This window comes from Glandiceps talaboti, chromosome 9 (genome assembly GCF_964340395.1).
Source record: "Glandiceps talaboti chromosome 9, keGlaTala1.1, whole genome shotgun sequence".
In the NCBI taxonomy this organism is placed as follows: Eukaryota; Metazoa; Hemichordata; class Enteropneusta; family Spengelidae; genus Glandiceps; species Glandiceps talaboti.
Window position 1 is genome coordinate 1,188,155 of NC_135557.1, and position 20,533 is coordinate 1,208,687.

Consider the following 20,533-nt stretch of genomic DNA (forward strand, 5'->3'; position numbering starts at 1 on the left):
TGTCTACTATTACCCTCATAGCCAGGTAATACATGTCTACTATTGCACTCATAGACAGGTAATACATGTCTACTATTACCCCAGGTATATATGGGTGTATCAAAACAGCATCTGCTAGTAAAAAGTGCTACTAGCAGTTTCAACAAAACACTGTTTGCGACATGTAGCACTTCGATTCTGCTATACCTGTAGCACTTGCATTCTGCGACCACTATAGCACTCTGACTCTGCGACTCATAACACTTTGATTCTGCGATTGCTAGCAAATGAAGCACTTTCAGCGATTCTTGCATCGATGGTCGAACAGCGATAATGTAGCTGCATGTATGCGCCGAACTATGACGACAGCACCCGTGACCCGGTAGCTACCGATCCACGGTAAATTATGATCGACACTCTCCTGACGCATGTGAAAGTAAGCCTAATCGATGTTTCAGTTTACTTTGTCATTGATGTCAATAAAGTTTTTGCTCACATTGGTGTTTTATTGTATTGGCGGCAAAACAGACAACATTTCATGTCACCTTGAAGAATGTTTGCGTGGAGAGAGGCGACGGCTGTGACCTTGATCCCCTGCCGTCGACAACGTGCGAATCACAAAATACTAAGTAAACAATCGGCTGCGGTGGTTCATTCTCACCTCGTCCATGACAATGCAGTACACGTACTCAAACTTTACGGGTTTTTTCATCGAACAAATATGTTTATACAGATGTTGGAGGAGGAGTTCATGATTATTATTATCACTTTGTTTTGACTATTACAGCCATGCTTTTACATGCGTTCTTATCTATGACAGTATCGTAGAATTCATAGTCCAAATTTGTAAAGTAATACGACGTAAACAGCTCTAAGTTTTTAATTTAAAAATACAAATTCACATCTATTTTATATTTATGTGTTAACTTCAATGACAAAGGAAAAATATTGTTACCGGTCTCAAATGTTTTTGGAGGACGTTGATGAATTTAGCTGACGCACCACGGACTAAAAATTAACATGTGCTGCATGCAGACGATTGCGTCCTTGAAATCACGGTCCGTGTTGAAATGCACGTCTTGTGAAGAAAACATTGTATCAAACATTAAACGTTTGTTTAAAAAGTTGCAATCCTTTTCGTTGCCTTTGCCGATGTAAATAAGGCCAGCTTGCCGAAAGGGAACATGTTGTTAAGAACTATGAAACTTGTGAATTGGTGACGTCAGATGACTTGAATAAATTATGATGATATTAGCTGATGTGACAATGGCTATTCCTTTTTGAGAATGCGTGACAACGATTGGCTGATAGACTCTCTGTGGAAACATGCCGACATAACTTTTCCGCGTAAAATACACCGAAATAGGGTATTCTTTTATACATGCCATACGTCACCTTAAAACGGTTATCTGAAGTTGTTATTTTTTCTGATAGAAATTCTTTCGATCGACATCTCTGGTATTTTCGGAGAATTTTTACTGATTGTCAGATTTGTAGGAGCAGTCGTACGGGCGGACGGACAATGAATTACATATTTGTGAGTGATTGTTAATAATAGGCACCATCCTACCAGTGTGAAACATACTATCTAGGAAAGGGGTGTGATGGCGCTCGGTGTGTCCTACCACTACATGTATTCCCTGCATGTATTACCATAGACCCTATGGTATTACGAAGTGTTGGCGGCCATAACCACTAATCTCATTAGGGAGCGTGTGTGTAAACTTCAACATAGTCGAAAACAGTTAGAACTGTTTAGCTGGTTTTTTACAGCTGTGGACGTACTCGTTATTGCACCCACGAGATTGTTTTCGGCCAAGATACATGTAATGTTTGGTGAGATGAGATGTGTCTGCTGGGTGATGAGATCGCGAACCGTTCGGTTAGTTACAGCAACACAGTTGTGTGGTTAACGCTATGAGTTCAATAACGCCGTCAATTAGCACCAAGATAAATGATATTGTCTTTATACCCAACTTTACCGTCTTTTGATGTTACATTGCGGATTGACTGTCAGCAGATCCTTGACAAATGACATATCATAAAGCAGTAAAAGTGTGAACTGGTACCGCTCTTTACGTCACCGACGACTTTACGCGGCGATCCGCCACGTGCTGCCCGGCGGATCGATCAGTTTAGCAAATGCGACATTAACACTTTCTCACACTGTTCTTCGACTTTAAAAGCCATGGAAACTTCTTTCGACCACATCATTATCAATATAAAATTCGTAGTCGACACATCGAGAAGACTGTATACCAGCAAAATGTCATTCCTCTTGAAGAAGCAGGCTGAAAGTTGGCTTCTTTTAAAGAAGCAGATCGATATGTTCGTAAAAAAGACTAACTTAGAAGTTGGAGTGGTCGTATCGTTTTACGACAAAGTGTTAGCGAAACGCAAGTTTATCGTCCACGGTACTGATTGCATGCAGCAGTCACTTCAAGAAAAACTTCCAGATATGGTTATACCACCCGTTACATCCACTCGGTATCAACGTACAGCCACTGATGAGACAGATAGTTCAGATGTCGGCGGAGCCACAGACAACTCAACGTCCGTACCAATCCCAGACCTACCAGACATCCGTGACTCACCACAAGGCTGCCTGAGCAAGCTTACGTTTGCCGAACTCAGACATCTGATTCCAACCATCGTGAAGACTAGCGTCGGTCGAAACCAGGCGTTATGGGGTAATCAAGACAAAGCTCCCATGTGGTGGCCTGTAGATGTGCCCTACTGCAACCCATGCAAACGTCCGAAAGAGGTAGACGGCTGGACAGAACTCTTGAGGAGAGCTGCAAAGGCTTGTTACGTGTACTACCAACGAGAAGATTTGACAGGTAGGTGCAACGTCATAACCTGTTTTCAAAACTAGAGTTGATATAGTATTCATATAAGGCGACTTTCATCTCAGCGAGTTTATGCTGTGCCTTTATCATTGAGTAGTATACTCAGTACTTGTTTTGATTAGTTGAAATTTTATCGCCGCCTTCCCACGCGATCACTCCGAACAAAACAAACGTCACAACATGATGAATAGAGGTAAATAAGGACATCTAGCCGCTTTCACCACATCTGATTTTAATCAGATTGAGGGCGAGGGGTGATTCAATATCAATTACCTAAAATGTGGTAGTAGTGCACATTTTTTCTGTTCATTGTCCTACTTATGCTGAGCTGTATGTGTCAGTAAATAAACAAGGCATGTTTGTTTTATTAATATTTTATTACTCCATATTTCGGCTTGGTTTGTGACATTACAATACAATACAATACAATATCTGCCTTGTTAACTGTTCAAATTCTTGTTTATTTCTCTAGCTGCTACACCAGAAGATATACAATTCCATCCTGAAATACCTGCCCTCCAGCAGATAGTTTACAATTATACCACACTGAATCAAAATGATCTTGGTAAGTAACAACATAAAATTCTGATATTAACCGTGAAAATATATATTGGTGACTTGTCAAAGGCTAACATACAGTAAGCGTGTAATTGTTATTGAAAGACACTAAGAATAAATTCAGAAATACATGGGTACATAGAAAACCATATGTTCATACATACAGATGGTAGAAGTCAACTTCTATCTACTGAAATTGTTAAATTTGCTGTGTACCTTCTAATCGATACTTTAGATATTCAGTCAAGACAGTGCAAAAAACACACCAATATACACATATTATAATTTGCATTATTTGCATCAGAATACATTGAGTTTGTCATAACGTAACAAATGTCTAGTTAGCCTCAGAATTGTACAATATTAATCCACATTTATTCATTTTGTCTCTTTTCACCAGAACTTTTAAATATGCATTCTACACCGGAAACACTACATGTCCTACCATCAACCATGGAAATATCAACAATACCGAGTTTTGAAGACAGTACTCTCCACACCAATGACTCACTGTCTTTTCATGACACATTCCAAGTAACTGAGGAAGCCTCCTTGCAAGACCAAACCCAGTCTGATGACCAGTTTGGCATGCACAGCCACGACCTATCTGAGCACACAGTATCATATGCCATTCAGTCCCCAAGCCAACCTATGCAGTCATCATCATCCATGCTTGTCAGGAGGAGTCAAAGAAAAAGCAAGAAAACAACAAGAGCTCTAGAGTATGTGATGCAGATAGCACGCCGAAGAAGATGAAAGGAACTGTAAAACATTGAACATCTAACTGATCCACTAATTCTTTGTCCAATTGTAACACTCATTAAGTTTCTATCAATTTCTTTGACAAACCAGTATTTATCTTATTTTGATAGACATTACTAAAATTGCCATTCTGCATTAAATTTTATAATAGTGTAGTAGTCTTGTCAAATATTCCATACTGAGGTGGCAACTCCTTCCTTTTGATTGTTTTCACTGTTTATGACAGCAGAGCACCTTTCACTTTTTTATTAGCAAGACCAAGGAAGAGGGCTGCATGAAAGATAAAATTGTCAGGTAGCATGTACGATAGTTGTGCCTTGATTCATCCTTTCCATCATAAGAAAGACGGCAACCACATTGCCCATTACTTGGTCTGTAGTAAACTGAAAGAAAAATTAGTAAAAGTCACAAAGTGCAAAACCAAAGAAATTTTCTTTAGTTTGAATAATTTTCATTCCAACAAATGCTAAAGAAACTCCCCCTCAAAAGTTAGCAGAGAATACCAGGACAACATGTTTACACAACTAAAAACACACTATCTCCATTGTTAAAAAATGGTAACTTACCTTTGAATTTTTCATGGACATCATCTACGCTGACTGTACTGATAGTGCTGTTTTCTTTGTAGATGACAGCATCACCAATATACCAGTCATTCTGAACTGGGTCGTCATCATTCCAAGTATTACCATGTCTGCATACACTTAGTGGTTCATCTGATTCTGGTATGGAAGGGACCAGGTGCCTTGGCAAGGGGAGTTGCCCTGACTCTTGTTTGTCATACACATCCTTCAGTTCAGATGTTAGTGGATAGGGTATCTTTTTATATGACACATATGAGAAGTGACTTGTCCTTGGATGATCCCTCTCACTTTCTGGTGTAGGTTTGTCAGTCTCTTCCAACCATTCTTTATACATTTTGACATATTCACAGGTCCTAGTACCATAATTACAAGTCATACATGCTAGTTTCTTGCCACCCACTGTCTTCTTAAGGTGCACTAAATGAACTTCTTCCATTGTAACAGCTGCTAAGAGAGAGGTGTCTTGTAGCAGTTCAACCACAACATGTGAGGTATCTGTAAACAATAATCATTAGAAGTCAATCACAGGTCTTGTCCAGTACAGGTAATACAGGACAAACTCAAGTTTCACCTATACATGGACTAGAAAAAAACCCCAGCAAAGAACAGGCTTAATAGAGGAAAACTGTCATGTTATACTTGGTTTTAAATTTCACTATATTTATGTATTTATACAGTAAAGTTCACCATAATTCACTAAATTCATTACCATGCCTGGAATTATTTAGTAAAAATGTAACAGTAGGATCTATTTTCTCAAAGGAGCATCACAGTATATGAAATCAAAAATTTGTGTCGGAAACATCAAGATAATAGAAATAAATTCCAGTGAATGTATGGATTTACACTGTATCGAAATCATATTAACAAGTACTCTATGACACAGTTTTAAAAATAGGCCAAAGGGGAGCACTGTGACTTTCTAATTTTACAAAACTTGAAATGGAAAACTCAGAGATAAACTTTGAATTATTTGGCAGGTGACACTGTAATATTCACTGATATGAAGAGAGTAACAATTATAAAACTTGATGCAATTATGGCTACCTCTTGCAGTTGTGGTTGTAGTATATAAGTAACAAAATTGAATTGAATTTAGCAACAGTAGAATTGAACTCTTACCATTATTACTCTGAGAGTCCAATTCAGTATTTGTTTCTGGAAACAATCTGTCAACAGTAGCAGCATGCAGACAGTATTTGGTCTTCTCAGTTGCTACAAACTGGTGAAACTCTTCTGTGATGGAAGAGTTCGTGTTTGATAGTCGTTGGCGCTGGATTAAACCATCCTCACAATCGCAAGTGACCAGAGAAACATTGTGGTTTCTATCAGAACTATAGAAGATCCTGTTTCTTTCCACTAAGCGATATTTTTCCTTCAGCAAGACACCAGTATCTCTATCACAATTAGCTACAATGTAACTGCCATTTGACAACTTCCAGAACTTTTTAGCTTTTTGTAATTGTCTGAGATACTCATCTCTAGGATCAACAGCATATGCCTCTTCAGAACTGATCATCCTGAAATCAAGTACATCAAATAACTGAATCAGTATATTTACATACATGCATAGCAATTAGAGTTAATCTAAAATAAAAAGTAAGATGTTTAGAATGTGAAACATGTAAATTATAGTGATTCTGAGACTCTTCTACCTTATCTAACATTTTGACTGAAGCCAATACAATATTGTCAATTATTTGTGATTTCTATTTCTGCTGTATATAAAATACACAATGAAAACAAAGTACAAACTACAGCTGGTATAAAGTCACGAGTTGGGACTTCATTGATATTATTCACTCTGCTTTTAAACATCTCAAAAAGAAATCACAAACTAAAAGAAGAAAAATTAGTAAACCATGGTATAACAGTTCCTGCTACCTTTGAAGAAAGGGGTTATTTGAATTTGAAAATTACTTCAGGAAATTATCAAATCAGGGTTTTAGAAGTGTACATAATTAAAATGTATCTATGATATTCATTCAGTCTTAATAACCAAGTCTTGTATCAAATTGACAACTGAACTGGCTTCACTAAATTCTTTTCATATGTATTGGCACAAGACAAGGTTGTAATCTCAACCCCACTCAATCCACTTTATTCATGAACGAACAAATGAAGGAATGCAACCATTACTACACAGAAAATGTATTAATCTGCTGATGACACTGTGTTGCTATTCACTAGTGATGGTTTATAGATTCACAGTCCCAATTAAAACTATTTGAATCTTTTTGTAATAAACGACAACCATCAGTGAGTCATAAAGAAACAACTAATAGTACTCCATGCAAATATCAAAATAAATATAGTGTAGGGTTTTTTTTCATTTATAATGAAAACTTGATTCTGGTATGTTTGCATTATACACTTATCTAGGAGTTATTGATGTTTTCTGAAAATTTTAAGAATTATTATACCAGAGTGGCTTTGAGAATAAGGTCATGTGAAAAATAGTGTCCTTATAGAATGTCACTTGTTGGGTACACAGCTTGTACATAAATAAATAAATAAATCTCCTGTTCCACTGGTTTTTTTTATGAAGTAAAATCGAACACAATAAATCCACTGATAAATTGCATAATAAATAATATATTCACTATTTTTTGCAGTTTGCCCCTGTTCTATTCTACTTTATAAATTTGTGGCATTGAAAGTTGGCAGACACTGTTTCAACCAATTGATCGTTATGAACATATTTTGGTTCATTTGTTGCGAGTTTCTTATCTTATTTCGAACGGTCACTATGGCTACGCTATCGCTGTTTGGGTCGAGAGCGAACTGCAGACTGGATCATGGAGTTCATTACGAGGTCACACATGTCACATGTGTTATGATGGAGGACTTTTGCACGTACAAGTAGGGAGAAGTATTTCTACACAATTCAAAGTGCGGTTGGAATACACGTTTAATTTCAATTACTTTATCTAGTGGTAGTGGTATTTCTTCCTGCACTATGATTTACTATCGAAGTCGTCATTCAGTTTGAAAAAATGTTCTGTGATGGTGGCTGAACAAGTGAAATCGTCTGATCAGCAAGGTCTCTGACCTACCCTTCGCAGCGAATAGAACGATCGGGATCAAAAATGGCGACGCGGTGTTCAGGAGTACCGCTCCTGTGGTTTTTTACCGGAACACTGGGATGGCACCGTTCGTCCACGAAAACCATGGAGTGTATTACAAATAAATCACAAGAACAAGCAGACATCCCAGTTTGCGTTAAACGATAAAGTTTGGTGAGGTACTCGTACGTACACGTCCCTTCGATTCAACCGTCATCGCATATGCATGCAAGGTCCGGCTTGAGTCCGTGTATTACGGGTAATTAACTGCGTCCGGGGTAGTCCTGCTTGCATACGGAGGAATTCGGGACTCGATTCTGACAATTGTCCCTCCCCTTGCATACGGAGGAATTCGGGACTCGATTCTGACAATTGGTGTTTAGAGTCAAGTCAGTAATACAGACTCGTGCACCGTCATGTAAGCAGGACTACGTCCGGGGGCGGGAGGTTAGTGGGTCCATGGCCACGGAAACGTAAAGAACGAGGACCACTCGATGCTATAGATTGCAGGAAAGTGAACACAAATAATTGTAATAAAAAAATTCGAAACAACCTTTCTTAATTCTGCACTGAAACGGAGTAGTGTTATATTTGCTTAACGTTGCGTTTGTTGATAACGATCATAAACATTGACACTGCATTATATTACAAGACTTCGATGAAAATGTAGAAAAGAAAGTGAAACACTCACCTCATGGGTCTTTTTCTGGTCACGGGAACGGCCGACGTATTCTTCCTCTTCCGACAAGTTGATAGTAATGCTCTAGTGGTTTGAGCGACTCTACAACGTTCAATGAATGATTTGCTCGATGACATTGTGACGCTGACAAGGACTGGTGATGTTAACTCTGATACGAATTTTTGAATTATGACCGGTCGTTCAACAAGCGTCAGTAGTACAATACAAATGCTAGTTTAGCATGTTTAGTAGCAGAATGCAAGTGCTACAGGTATAGCAGAACAGAAGTGCTACATGTCGCAAACAGTGTTTTGTTGAAACTGCTAGTAGCACTTTTTTACTCGCAGATGCTGTTTTGATACACTCATACATACCTCATTACCCTCATAGCCACGTAATACATGTCTACTATTACCCTCATAGCCAGGTAATACATGTCTACTATTGCCCTCATAGACAGGTAATACATGTCTACTATTGCCCTCATAGACAGGTAATACATGTCTACTATTACCCTCATAGCCAGGTAATACATGTCTACTATTGCCCTCATAGCCAGGTAATACATGTCTACTATTACCCTCATAGACAGGTAATACATGTTTACTATTGCCCTCATAGACAGGTAATACATGTCTACTATTGCCCTCATAGCCACGTAATACATGTCTACTATTACCCTCATAGCCAGGTAATACATGTCTACTATTGCCCTCATAGCCACGTAATACATGTCTACTATTACCCTCATAGCCACGTAATACATGTCTACTATTACCCTCATAGCCACGTAATACATGTCTACTATTACCCTCATAGACAGGTAATACATGTCTACTATTACCCTCATAGCCACGTAATACATGTCTACTATTGCACTCATAGCCACGTAATACATTGTCTACTAGTGCATAACTTACCCAGCTGTGATTGGGAAATATCACAGTACAATTTACTGTGACCTCTGACCTCAAATAAGAATAACACACAGGTTGGTAAACTCATCCATGGCACTGACTTACAGGTATAAATAATTTCTCTGCGAACTTGATTCTATTGATGAGAAATAAAATAAATTAAATGATTCAGACATTGGCAACAAGCCTTCATAGATGACACAATCCCAAAGGACAATTGAAATAATATCTAATCTGGAGAAATTGGAAGGATAGACATACATACATACATACATACATGTACATACACACACATACATACACACACACACACACACACACACACATACATACATACATACATACATACATACATACATACATACATACATACATACATACACTCATGCAGGCACACAGTGATACTGTAAACCGCTATATTTTCACATGTGTATTTTTTTTAGCGATTTGATACCTTGTGGCATTTCACATATTGTGATCAAACACGTCTCTGGCCTACATCATATCATGACAACTAACTTTCCGTCACTTCTGATGATGTGTAATCAATTGAAGACATCAAATGGTATGCATCAGCCTTGGATCGCAATGAAGACATCAAATGGTATGCATCAGTCTTGGATCGCAATGAAGACATCAAATGGTATGCATCAGCCTTGGATCGCAATGAAGACATCAAATGGTATGCATCAGCCTTGGATCGCAATGAAGACATCAAATGGTATGTATCAGCCTTGGATCGCAATGAAGACATCAGTCATATCAAAGTCAACCTGACCCTGTCACACGTCAAACCTCTACATGTAAATTGGTTTTTGACAGCATATGACAAACTCTGTAATGATCATGCCACCATTATTGAAGGTTTTGAGAAATTATCCATCAAAGCTGCAATCTCCAATATTCAAATACAGAGAACATTCAGAACTGATCCAATCACAGAAACATTTTGCCGATAAGTAATATTGTACTGTATGCGAATCTTTACTATGAAGTCGTCATTTTATCTAGTGAACCACCATTTTGAGTTGTTGCTTATCGCTAGACGCTATCATCAGTATCACATTACATTTACAGGTTGCCACATTTACAGTGATTCTCTGTAATTTTTCATAATTGTAATGTATATCATATGAGTGCCATTATTTTTTCATTACAAGCAGTGGATAATTTATGTAGTAATTTATCAAACTGTTGATTGTGAAATGTATCTCTAAGACTATTTTCCATGTTGACAGTAAGTTTCAACCGTAATAGTCATATTTCAGTACACCCGTCTTGTTTGTGTCTCTGTAAATTCGAAACTTTCTAGGAATTACTTGTATGAGATTGCATTTCTTCTGCTTTTGAACTTGAGAAAATAACGCAAAGATAAACATGGCAATATAATACACATATTATTTCATTCTTATTTGTTTATTCCAGGATGTCTGATTGTCTTGAAGTGTATCACTCATTCTCAGTTAACATGTACAAATAGAGGTGCTAATTTAGACCAGTATCACTCATTCTCAGTTAACATGTACAAATAGAGGTGCTAATTTAGACCAATATCACTCATTCTCAGTTAACATGTACAAATAGGTGCTAATTTGGACCTGTATCACTCATTCTCAGTTAACATGTACAAATAGAGGTGCTAATTTGGACCTGTATCACTCATTCTCAGTTAACATGTACAAATAGAGGTGCTAATTTAGACCAGTATCACTCATTCTCAATTAACATGTACAAATAGATGTGCTAATTTAGACCAGTATCACTCATTCTCAGTTAACATGTACAAATAGAGGTGCTAATTTGGACCTGTATCACTCATTCTCAGTTAACATGTACAAATAGAGGTGCTAATTTGGACCTGTATCACTCATTCTCAGTTAACATGTACAAATAGAGGTGCTAATTTGGACCTGTATCACTCATTCTCAGTTAACATGTACAAATAGAGGTGCTAATTTAGACCTGTATCACTCATTCTCGGTTAACATGTACAAATAGAGGTGCTAATTTAGACCAATATCACTCATTCTCAGTTAACATGTACAAATAGAGGTGCTAATTTGGACCTGTATCACTCATTCTCAGTTAACAATAACACGTACAAATAGAGGTGCTAATTTAGACCAGTATCACTCATTCTCAGTTAACATGTACAAATAGAGGTGCTAATTTAGACCAGTATCACTCATTCTCAGTTAACATGTACAAATAGAGGTGCTAATTTAGACCAGTATCACTCATTCTCAGTTAACATGTACAAATAGAGGTGCTAATTTGGACCTGTATCACTCATTCTCAGTTAACATGTACAAATAGAGGTGCTAATTTAGACCTGTATCACTCATTCTCAGTTAACATGTACAAATAGAGGTGCTAATTTAGACCTGTATCACTCATTCTCAGTTAACATGTACAAATAGAGGTGCTATTTTGGACCAGTATCACTCATTCTCAGTTAACATGTACAAATAGAGGTGCTAATTTAGACCTGTATCACTCATTCTCAGTTAACATGTACAAATAGAGGTGCTAATTTAGACCAGTATCACTCATTCTCAGTTAACATGTACAAATAGAGGTGCTAATTTAGACCTGTATCACTCATTCTCAGTTAACATGTACAAATAGAGGTGCTAATTTGGACCTGTATCACTCATTCTCAGTTAACATGTACAAATAGAGGTGCTAATTTAGACCTGTATCACTCATTCTCAGTTAACATGTACAAATAGAGGTGCTAATTTGGACCTGTATCACTCATTCTCGGTTAACATGTACAAATAGAGGTGCTAATTTGGACCTGTATCACTCATTCTCGGTTAACATGTACAAATAGAGGTGCTAATTTAGACCTGTATCACTCATTCTCGGTTAACATGTACAAATAGAGGTGTTAATTTGGACCAGTCGTTGATGTCGTCAAACCAGTATTCTGTTATAAGTAGACTATAGGGGAGATGGGACTGATTTATGGTGACAAATTTCAGCACATGAATGGAACCCGTTCTTATGATTTTTATAATTTAAGTATTAGTATGCAATTTAGCCATGTAATTTACGTTACCATGGTTATATTTCAGAACTGTTTTACCAATGAAATATGGATCAACTGGTTCCCAACGCAATTGTTTTATTTTGAACTTACAAACTCATTCACACATTCAAACAAGAAACCAATACGTATTATTCAGTCATTGCAGAAAAAAAATGGGGAAGTTTACCAATGCTCAATCCTTTCAAATAATAAGTTGTCAAACACCATACTTGCAACTGATGTCCTATGAAATATACACCTATGATGACAGCTATACTTCGTATATTGTAAGTGTTTATGAAGGAGATTTTGACATAATAATAGGTATTTGTAGTAATTTGATATGGAATGAAATATTTGTCTCTCTCAGTTTGTAACGTAGATTACACTAGCTCCACGTAAATTAAAAGTTGAAAGATAATATTCTTTTCTCATTTATTTTATAATATTCTGTATCGATAAAGAATGTAAACAGATAAGTATGGGGTAATTTAATTGTCAGCCCGATACGTACAGACGTAAATACTTGTTGACATCATCATCGAAACCTTATTTAGAAATATATCCATATTTCTATCAATATCCAACCTTATTTGGCAATATATCCAGGTTTCTATCAATATCCAACCTTATTTGGCAATATATCCAGGTTTCTATCAATATCTAACCTTATTTGGAAATATATCCAGGTTTCTATCAATATCTAACCTTATTTGGCAATATATCCAGATTTATATCAATATCCAACCTTATTTGGCAATATATCCAGGTTTTTATCAATATCTAACCTTATTTGGAAATATATCAAGGTTTCTATCAATATCTAACCTTATTTGGAAATATATCCAGGTTTCTATCAATATCTAACCTTATTTGGCAATATATCCAGATTTCTATCAATATCCAACCTTATTTGGCAATATATCCAGGTTTCTATCAATATCCAACCTTATTTGGCAATATATCCAGATTTCTATCAATATCCAACCTTATTTGGCAATATATCCAGGTTTCTATCAATATCTAACCTTATTTGGCAATATATCCAGGTTTCTATCAATATCTAACCTTATTTGGCAATATATCCAGGTTTTTATCAATATCTAACCTTATTTGGCAATATACCCAGGTTTCTATCAATATCTAACCTTATTTGGCAATATATCCAGGTTTCTATCAATATCTAACCTTATTTGGCAATATATCCAGGTTTCTATCGATATCCAACCTTATTTGGCAATATATCCAGGTTTCTATCAATATCTAACCTTATTTGGCAATATATCCAGGTTTTTATCAATATCTAACCTTATTTGGCAATATATCCAGGTTTCTATCAATATCTCACCTTATTTGGCAATATATCCAGATTTCTATCAATATCCAACCTTATTTGGCAATATATCCAGATTTATATCAATATCCAACCTTATTTGGCAATATATCCAGATTTCTATCAATATCCAACCTTATTTGGCAATATATCCAGATTTATATCAATATCCAACCTTATTTGGCAATATATCCAGGTTTCTATCAATATCCAACCTTATTTGGCAATATATCCAGATTTCTATCAATATCCAACCTTATTTAGAAATATATCCAGATTTCTATCAATATCCAACCTTATTTGGCAATATATCCAGGTTTCTATCAATATCTCACCTTATTTGGCAATATATCCAGATTTCTATCAATATCCAACCTTATTTAGAAATATATCCAGATTTCTATCAATATCCAACCTTATTTGGCAATATATCCAGATTTCTATCAATATCCAACCTTATTTGGCAATATATCCAGATTTATATCAATATCTAACCTTATTTGGCAATATATCCAGGTTTTTATCAATATCCAACCTTATTTGGCAATATATCCAGATTTATATCAATATCCAACCTTATTTGGCAATATATCCAGGTTTCTATCAATATCTAACCTTATTTGGCAATATATCCAGGTTTATATCAATATCCAACCTTATTTGGCAATATATCCAGGTTTATATCAACATCCAACCTTATTTAGAAAGATATCAAGATTTCTATCAATATCCAACCTTATTTGGCAATATATCCAGATTTCTATCAATATCTAACCTTATTTGGCAATATATCCAGATTTATATCAATATCCAACCTTATTTGGCACTATATCCAGATTTCTATCAATATCCAACCTTATTTGGCAATATATCCAGATTTCTATCAATATCTAACCTTATTTGGCAATATATCCAGGTTTATATCAATATCCAACCTTATTAGGCAATATATCCAGGTTTATATCAATATCCAACCTTATTTAGAAATATATCAAGATTTCTATCAATATCCAACCTTATTTGGCAATATATCCAGATTTATATCAATATCCAACCTTATTTGGCAATATATCCAGATTTCTATCAATATCTAACCTTATTTGGCAATATATCCAGATTTCTATCAATATCCAACCTTATTTGGCAATATATCCAGATTTCTATCAATATCGAACCTTATTTGGCAATATATCCAGATTTCTATCAATATCCAACCTTATTTGGCAATATATCCAGATTTATATCAATATCCAACCTTATTTGGCAATATATCCAGATTTCTATCAATATCTAACCTTATTTGGCAATATATCCAGATTTCTATCAATATCCAACCTTATTTGGCAATATATCCAGATTTCTATCAATATCCAACCTTATTTGGCAATATATCCAGATTTCTATCAATATCTAACCTTATTTGGCAATATATCCAGATTTATATCAATATCCAACCTTATTTGGCAATATATCCAGATTTCTATCAATATCCAACCTTATTTGGCAATATATCCAGATTTCTATCAATATCTAACCTTATTTGGCAATATATCCAGATTTCTATCAATATCTAACCTTATTTGGCAATATATCCAGGTTTATATCTATATCCAACCTTATTTGGCAATATATCCAGATTTATATCAATATCCAACCTTATTTGGCAATATATCCAGATTTCTATCAATATCCAACCTTATTTGGCAATATATCCAGATTTCTATCAATATCCAACCTTATTTAAAAATATATCAATATTTCTATCAATATCTAACCTTATTTGGCAATATATCTAGGTTTCTATCAATATCCAACCTTATTTGGCAATATATCCAGGTTTATATCTATATCCAACCTTATTTGGCAATATATCCAGATTTATATCAATATCCAACCTTATTTCGCAATATATCCAGATTTCTATCAATATCCAACCTTATTTCGCAATATATCCAGATTTCTATCAATATCCAACCTTATTTAAAAATATATCAAGATTTCTATCAATATCCAACCTTATTTGGCAATATATCCAGATTTCTATCAATATCTAACCTTATTTGGCAATATATCCAGGTTTTTATCAATATCCAACCTTATTTGGCAATATATCCAGGTTTATATCTATATCCAACCTTATTTGGCAATATATCCAGGTTTCTATCAATATCTAACCCCATTTGGCAATATATCCAGGTTTCTATCAATATCTAACCTTATTTGGCAATATATCCAGGTTTTTATCAATATCCAACCTTATTTGGAAATATATCCTGATTTATATCAATATCCAACCTTATTTAGAAATATATCCAGATTTCTATCAATATCCAACCTTATTTAGAAATATATCAAGATTTCTATCAATATCCAACCTTATTTGGCAATGTATCCAGATTTCTATCAATATCTAACCTTATTTGGCAATATATCCAGATTTATATCAATATCCAACCTTATTTGGCACTATATCCAGATTTCTATCAATATCCAACCTTATTTGGCAATATATCCAGATTTCTATCAATATCTAACCTTATTTGGCAATATATCCAGATTTCTATCAATATCCAACCTTATTTGGCAATATATCCAGATTTATATCAATATCCAACCTTATTTGGCAATATATCCAGATTTCTATCAATATCTAACCTTATTTGGCAATATATCCAGATTTCTATCAATATCCAACCTTATTTGGCAATATATCCAGATTTCTATCAATATCCAACCTTATTTGGCAATATATCCAGATTTATATCAATATCTAACCTTATTTGGCAATATATCCAGATTTATATCAATATCCAACCTTATTTGGCAATATATCCAGATTTATATCAATATCCAACCTTATTTGGCAATATATCCAGATTTCTATCAATATCTAACCTTATTTGGCAATATATCCAGATTTCTATCAATATCTAACCTTATTTGGCAATATATCCAGATTTATATCAATATCCAACCTTATTTGGCAATATATCCACGTTTATATCTATATCCAACCTTATTTGGCAATATATCCAGATTTATATCAATATCCAACCTTATTTGGCAATATATCCAGGTTTTTATCAATATCCAACCTTATTTGGCAATATATCCAGATTTCTATCAATATCCAACCTTATTTGGCAAAATATCCAGATTTCTATCAATATCCAACCTTATTTAAAAATATATCAAGATTTCTATCAATATCTAACCTTATTTGGCAATATATCTAGGTTTCTATCAATATCTAACCTTATTTGGCAATATATCCAGGTTTATATCTATATCCAACCTTATTTGGCAATATATCCAGATTTATATCAATATCCAACCTTATTTCGCAATATATCCAGATTTCTATCAATATCCAACCTTATTTCGCAATATATCCAGATTTCTATCAATATCCAACCTTATTTGGCAATATATCCAGATTTATATCAATATCCAACCTTATTTGGCAATATATCCAGATTTCTATCAATATCCAACCTTATTTAAAAATATATCAAGATTTCTATCAATATCCAACCTTATTTGGCAATATATCCAAATTTCTATCAATATCTAACCTTATTTGGCAATATATCCAGGTTTTTATCAATATCCAACGTTATTTGGCAATATATCCAGGTTTATATCTATATCCAACCTTATTTGGCAATATATCCAGATTTCTATCAATATCTAACCCCATTTGGCAATATATCCAGGTTTCTATCAATATCTAACCTTATTTGGCAATATATCCAGGTTTTTATCAATATCCAACCTTATTTGGAAATATATCCTGATTTATATCAATATCCAACCTTATTTAGAAATATATCCAGATTTGTATCAATATCTAACTTTATTTGGCAATATATCCAGATTTCTATCAATATCCAACCTTATTTGGCAATATATCCAGATTTCTATCAATATCTAACCTTATTTGGCAATATATCCAGATTTATATCAATATCCAACCTTATTTGGCAATATATCCAGGTTTATATCAATATCCAACCTTATTTGGCAATATATCTAGGTTCATATCAATATCCAACCTTATTTAGAAATATATCAAGATTTCTATCAATATCCAACCTTATTTGGCAATATATCCAGATTTATATCAATATCCAACCTTATTTGGCAATAAATCCAGATTTCTATCAATATCTAACCTTATTTGGCAATATATCCAGATTTCTATCAATATCCAACCTTATTTGGCAATATATCCAGATTTCTATCAATATCTAACCTTATTTGGCAATATATCCAGATTTCTATCAATATCCAACCTTATTTGGCAATATATCCAGATTTCTATCAATATCCAACCTTATTTGGCAATATATCCAGATTTCTATCAATATCTAACCTTATTTGGCAATATATCCAGATTTCTATCAATATCTAACCTTATTTGGCAATATATCCAGGTTTCTATCAATATCTAACCTTATTTGGCAATATATCCAGGTTTCTATCAATATCTAACCTTATTTGGCAACATATCCAGGTTTGTATCTATATCTAACCCCATTTGGCAATATATCCAGGTTTCTATCAATATCCAACGTTATTTGGCAATATATCCAGGTTTCTATCCATATCCAACCTTATTTGGCAATATATCCAGGTTTCTATCAATATCTAACCTTATTTGGCAATATATCCAGGTTTCAATCAATATCTAAGTCATGTTGAAGTACATTGATGTGTAATACAATTACATGTAATTTTATACCTGTGATTTTGTTGGACTGTAACGCCTCACACCGTAATGGAACCAAATGAATCTGAATCAATTGTTTTCATTGTTGTGTACATTTATAATGTAACCAAACGACAATTTAAATTGACGTAACGTAAATTACCCGTTGGTTTCGTCGAAAACTTTTCAAGCTATACCTCACAGTGTACATGAAAACAAGTCTGTTTTCAAATATTTAAAGTATGTCGTCATAACATCACTGTTTCGTACAGTTAGTAAAGTTGTTGGGTAAATGAAAACGTCATATAACATATTTTACAAAGAATGTTATTTTTTGTGGCTTTAAATAGTGTAACCAAACACCGTTTTTTAGGAGAAAATGTAGCCAATTTGGATTGGATTCTAAACTAAGAAACAATTAAAAAAATCGGAAAAACACTAACAATGAAAGTATTTTCATGATTTTGCCAGGAATCGAGTTCCAAAGCTCTTTCGGCAGATTTCACAAGCCAATCAAAGAGTATAATACATGTATGTACATTTCCTTGTCAAAGGGATCTATCTCTTTTACCTCCCTGATGTACCAGTGACTGTCATATATATAGCCCCCACCAAGTCCCCAATACCGGGGGTCTATTTCCATAGAAGTTCCACGGTGTGGTGTTCCATTCTGTGAATGTGACGAGCTTCCAGCAGTATTAGGTTGAGCCACAGGATCAACTGATTCAGAGGGATGGTTAAGTTATATGTCAGTTTTTGCCATTTGAAAATAAAAGAGTCCAGTTGATTCACAAACTTAAGTTGCGATTGATATTTTTGTAATCTACGTTACTTTTTATGTTTCTGGAGGAAATACTCATTATTTTAATTAAAATACTCGACGTGAGACGTTATTTTAGTCTTGATACTTTAAGTTATATATTGTACAATCAGCTCTTGCATTCCAGATAAGTTTTGACAGACAAATAGAAATAATGTAATGCAAATGAATGGAGTGTTATACGTCATGTTAGTGTGCGATGTCCATCACAACAATACTTTCGCAACGCCAATATTTCATGATTTCTTGTGCCTTGCGAAATTCATGAAATTTTATTTTATGCGAAAATATAGCGGTCTACAGTATATCCACTAACACACACACACTTACATACATACACCATGAGACTCCTGTGAATGTTTAGAACTCACCTCTAAAATCTAAGGAGATTTAGAACTCGCCTCTAAAATCTGAGGAGGTTTAGAACTCACCTCTAAAATCTGAGAAGATTTAGAACTCACCTCTAAAATCTGAGGACGAACTCACCTCTAAAATCTGAGGAAATTTACAACTCGCCTCTAAAATCTGAGAATGTTTAGAACTCACCTCTAAAATCTGAGAATGTTTAGAACTCGCCTCTAAAATCTGAGATTTAGAACTCACCTCTAAAATCTGAGAATGTTTAGAACTCACCTCTAAAATCTGAGGAGATATAGAACTCACCTCTAAAATCTGAGAATGTTTAGAACTCACCTCTAAAATCTGAGGAGATTTAGAACTCACCTCTAAAATCTGAGGAGGTTTAGAACTCGCCTCTAAAATCTGAGGAGATTTAGAACTCACCTCTAAAATCTGAGGAGATTTAGAAATCACCTCTAAAATCTGAGGAGGTTTAGAACTCGCCTCTAAAATCTGAGGATGTTTAGAACTCACCTCTAAAATCTGAGGAGATTTAGAAATCACCTCTAAAATCTGAGGAGGTTTAGAACTCGCCTCTAAAATCTGAGGATGTTTAGAACTCACCTCTAAAATCTGAGGAGGTTTAGAACTCGCCCCTAAAATCTGAGGATGTTTAGAACACACCTCTAAAATCTGAGGATGTATAGAACTCACCTCTAAAATCTGAGGAGATTTAGAACTCACCTCTAAAATCTGAGGAGGTTTAGAACTCACCTCTAAAATCTGAGGTTTAGAACTCACCTCTAAAATCTGAGGATGTTTAGAACTCACCTCTAAAATCTGAGGAGGTTTAGAACTCGCCCCTAAAATCTGAGGTTTAGAACTCACCTCTAAAATCTGAGG

At 34.8% G+C, this 20,533-nt stretch overlaps 2 protein-coding genes across 2 annotated transcripts in view; one reads left to right on the forward strand and one right to left on the reverse strand.

Annotated features, from left to right (window-relative positions):
- LOC144440279 (lathosterol oxidase-like) overlaps nt 1–20,533 on the reverse strand; it is a 53,737-nt gene that overhangs the window by 8,608 nt on the left and 24,596 nt on the right. The window contains exon 3 of the mRNA XM_078129627.1: nt 9,397–9,529. Coding sequence (XP_077985753.1) covers nt 9,397–9,529 — 133 coding nt within the window. The remainder of the gene's footprint in view (nt 1–9,396; nt 9,530–20,533) is intronic.
- On the forward strand, nt 2,175–4,459 carry LOC144440348 (uncharacterized). The gene is made up of 3 exons (XM_078129710.1): nt 2,175–2,819; nt 3,301–3,393; nt 3,787–4,459. Exons 1-3 carry the CDS (start codon nt 2,246–2,248, stop codon nt 4,140–4,142), a joined length of 1,023 nt encoding a protein of 340 aa, XP_077985836.1. The 5' UTR covers nt 2,175–2,245; the 3' UTR covers nt 4,143–4,459.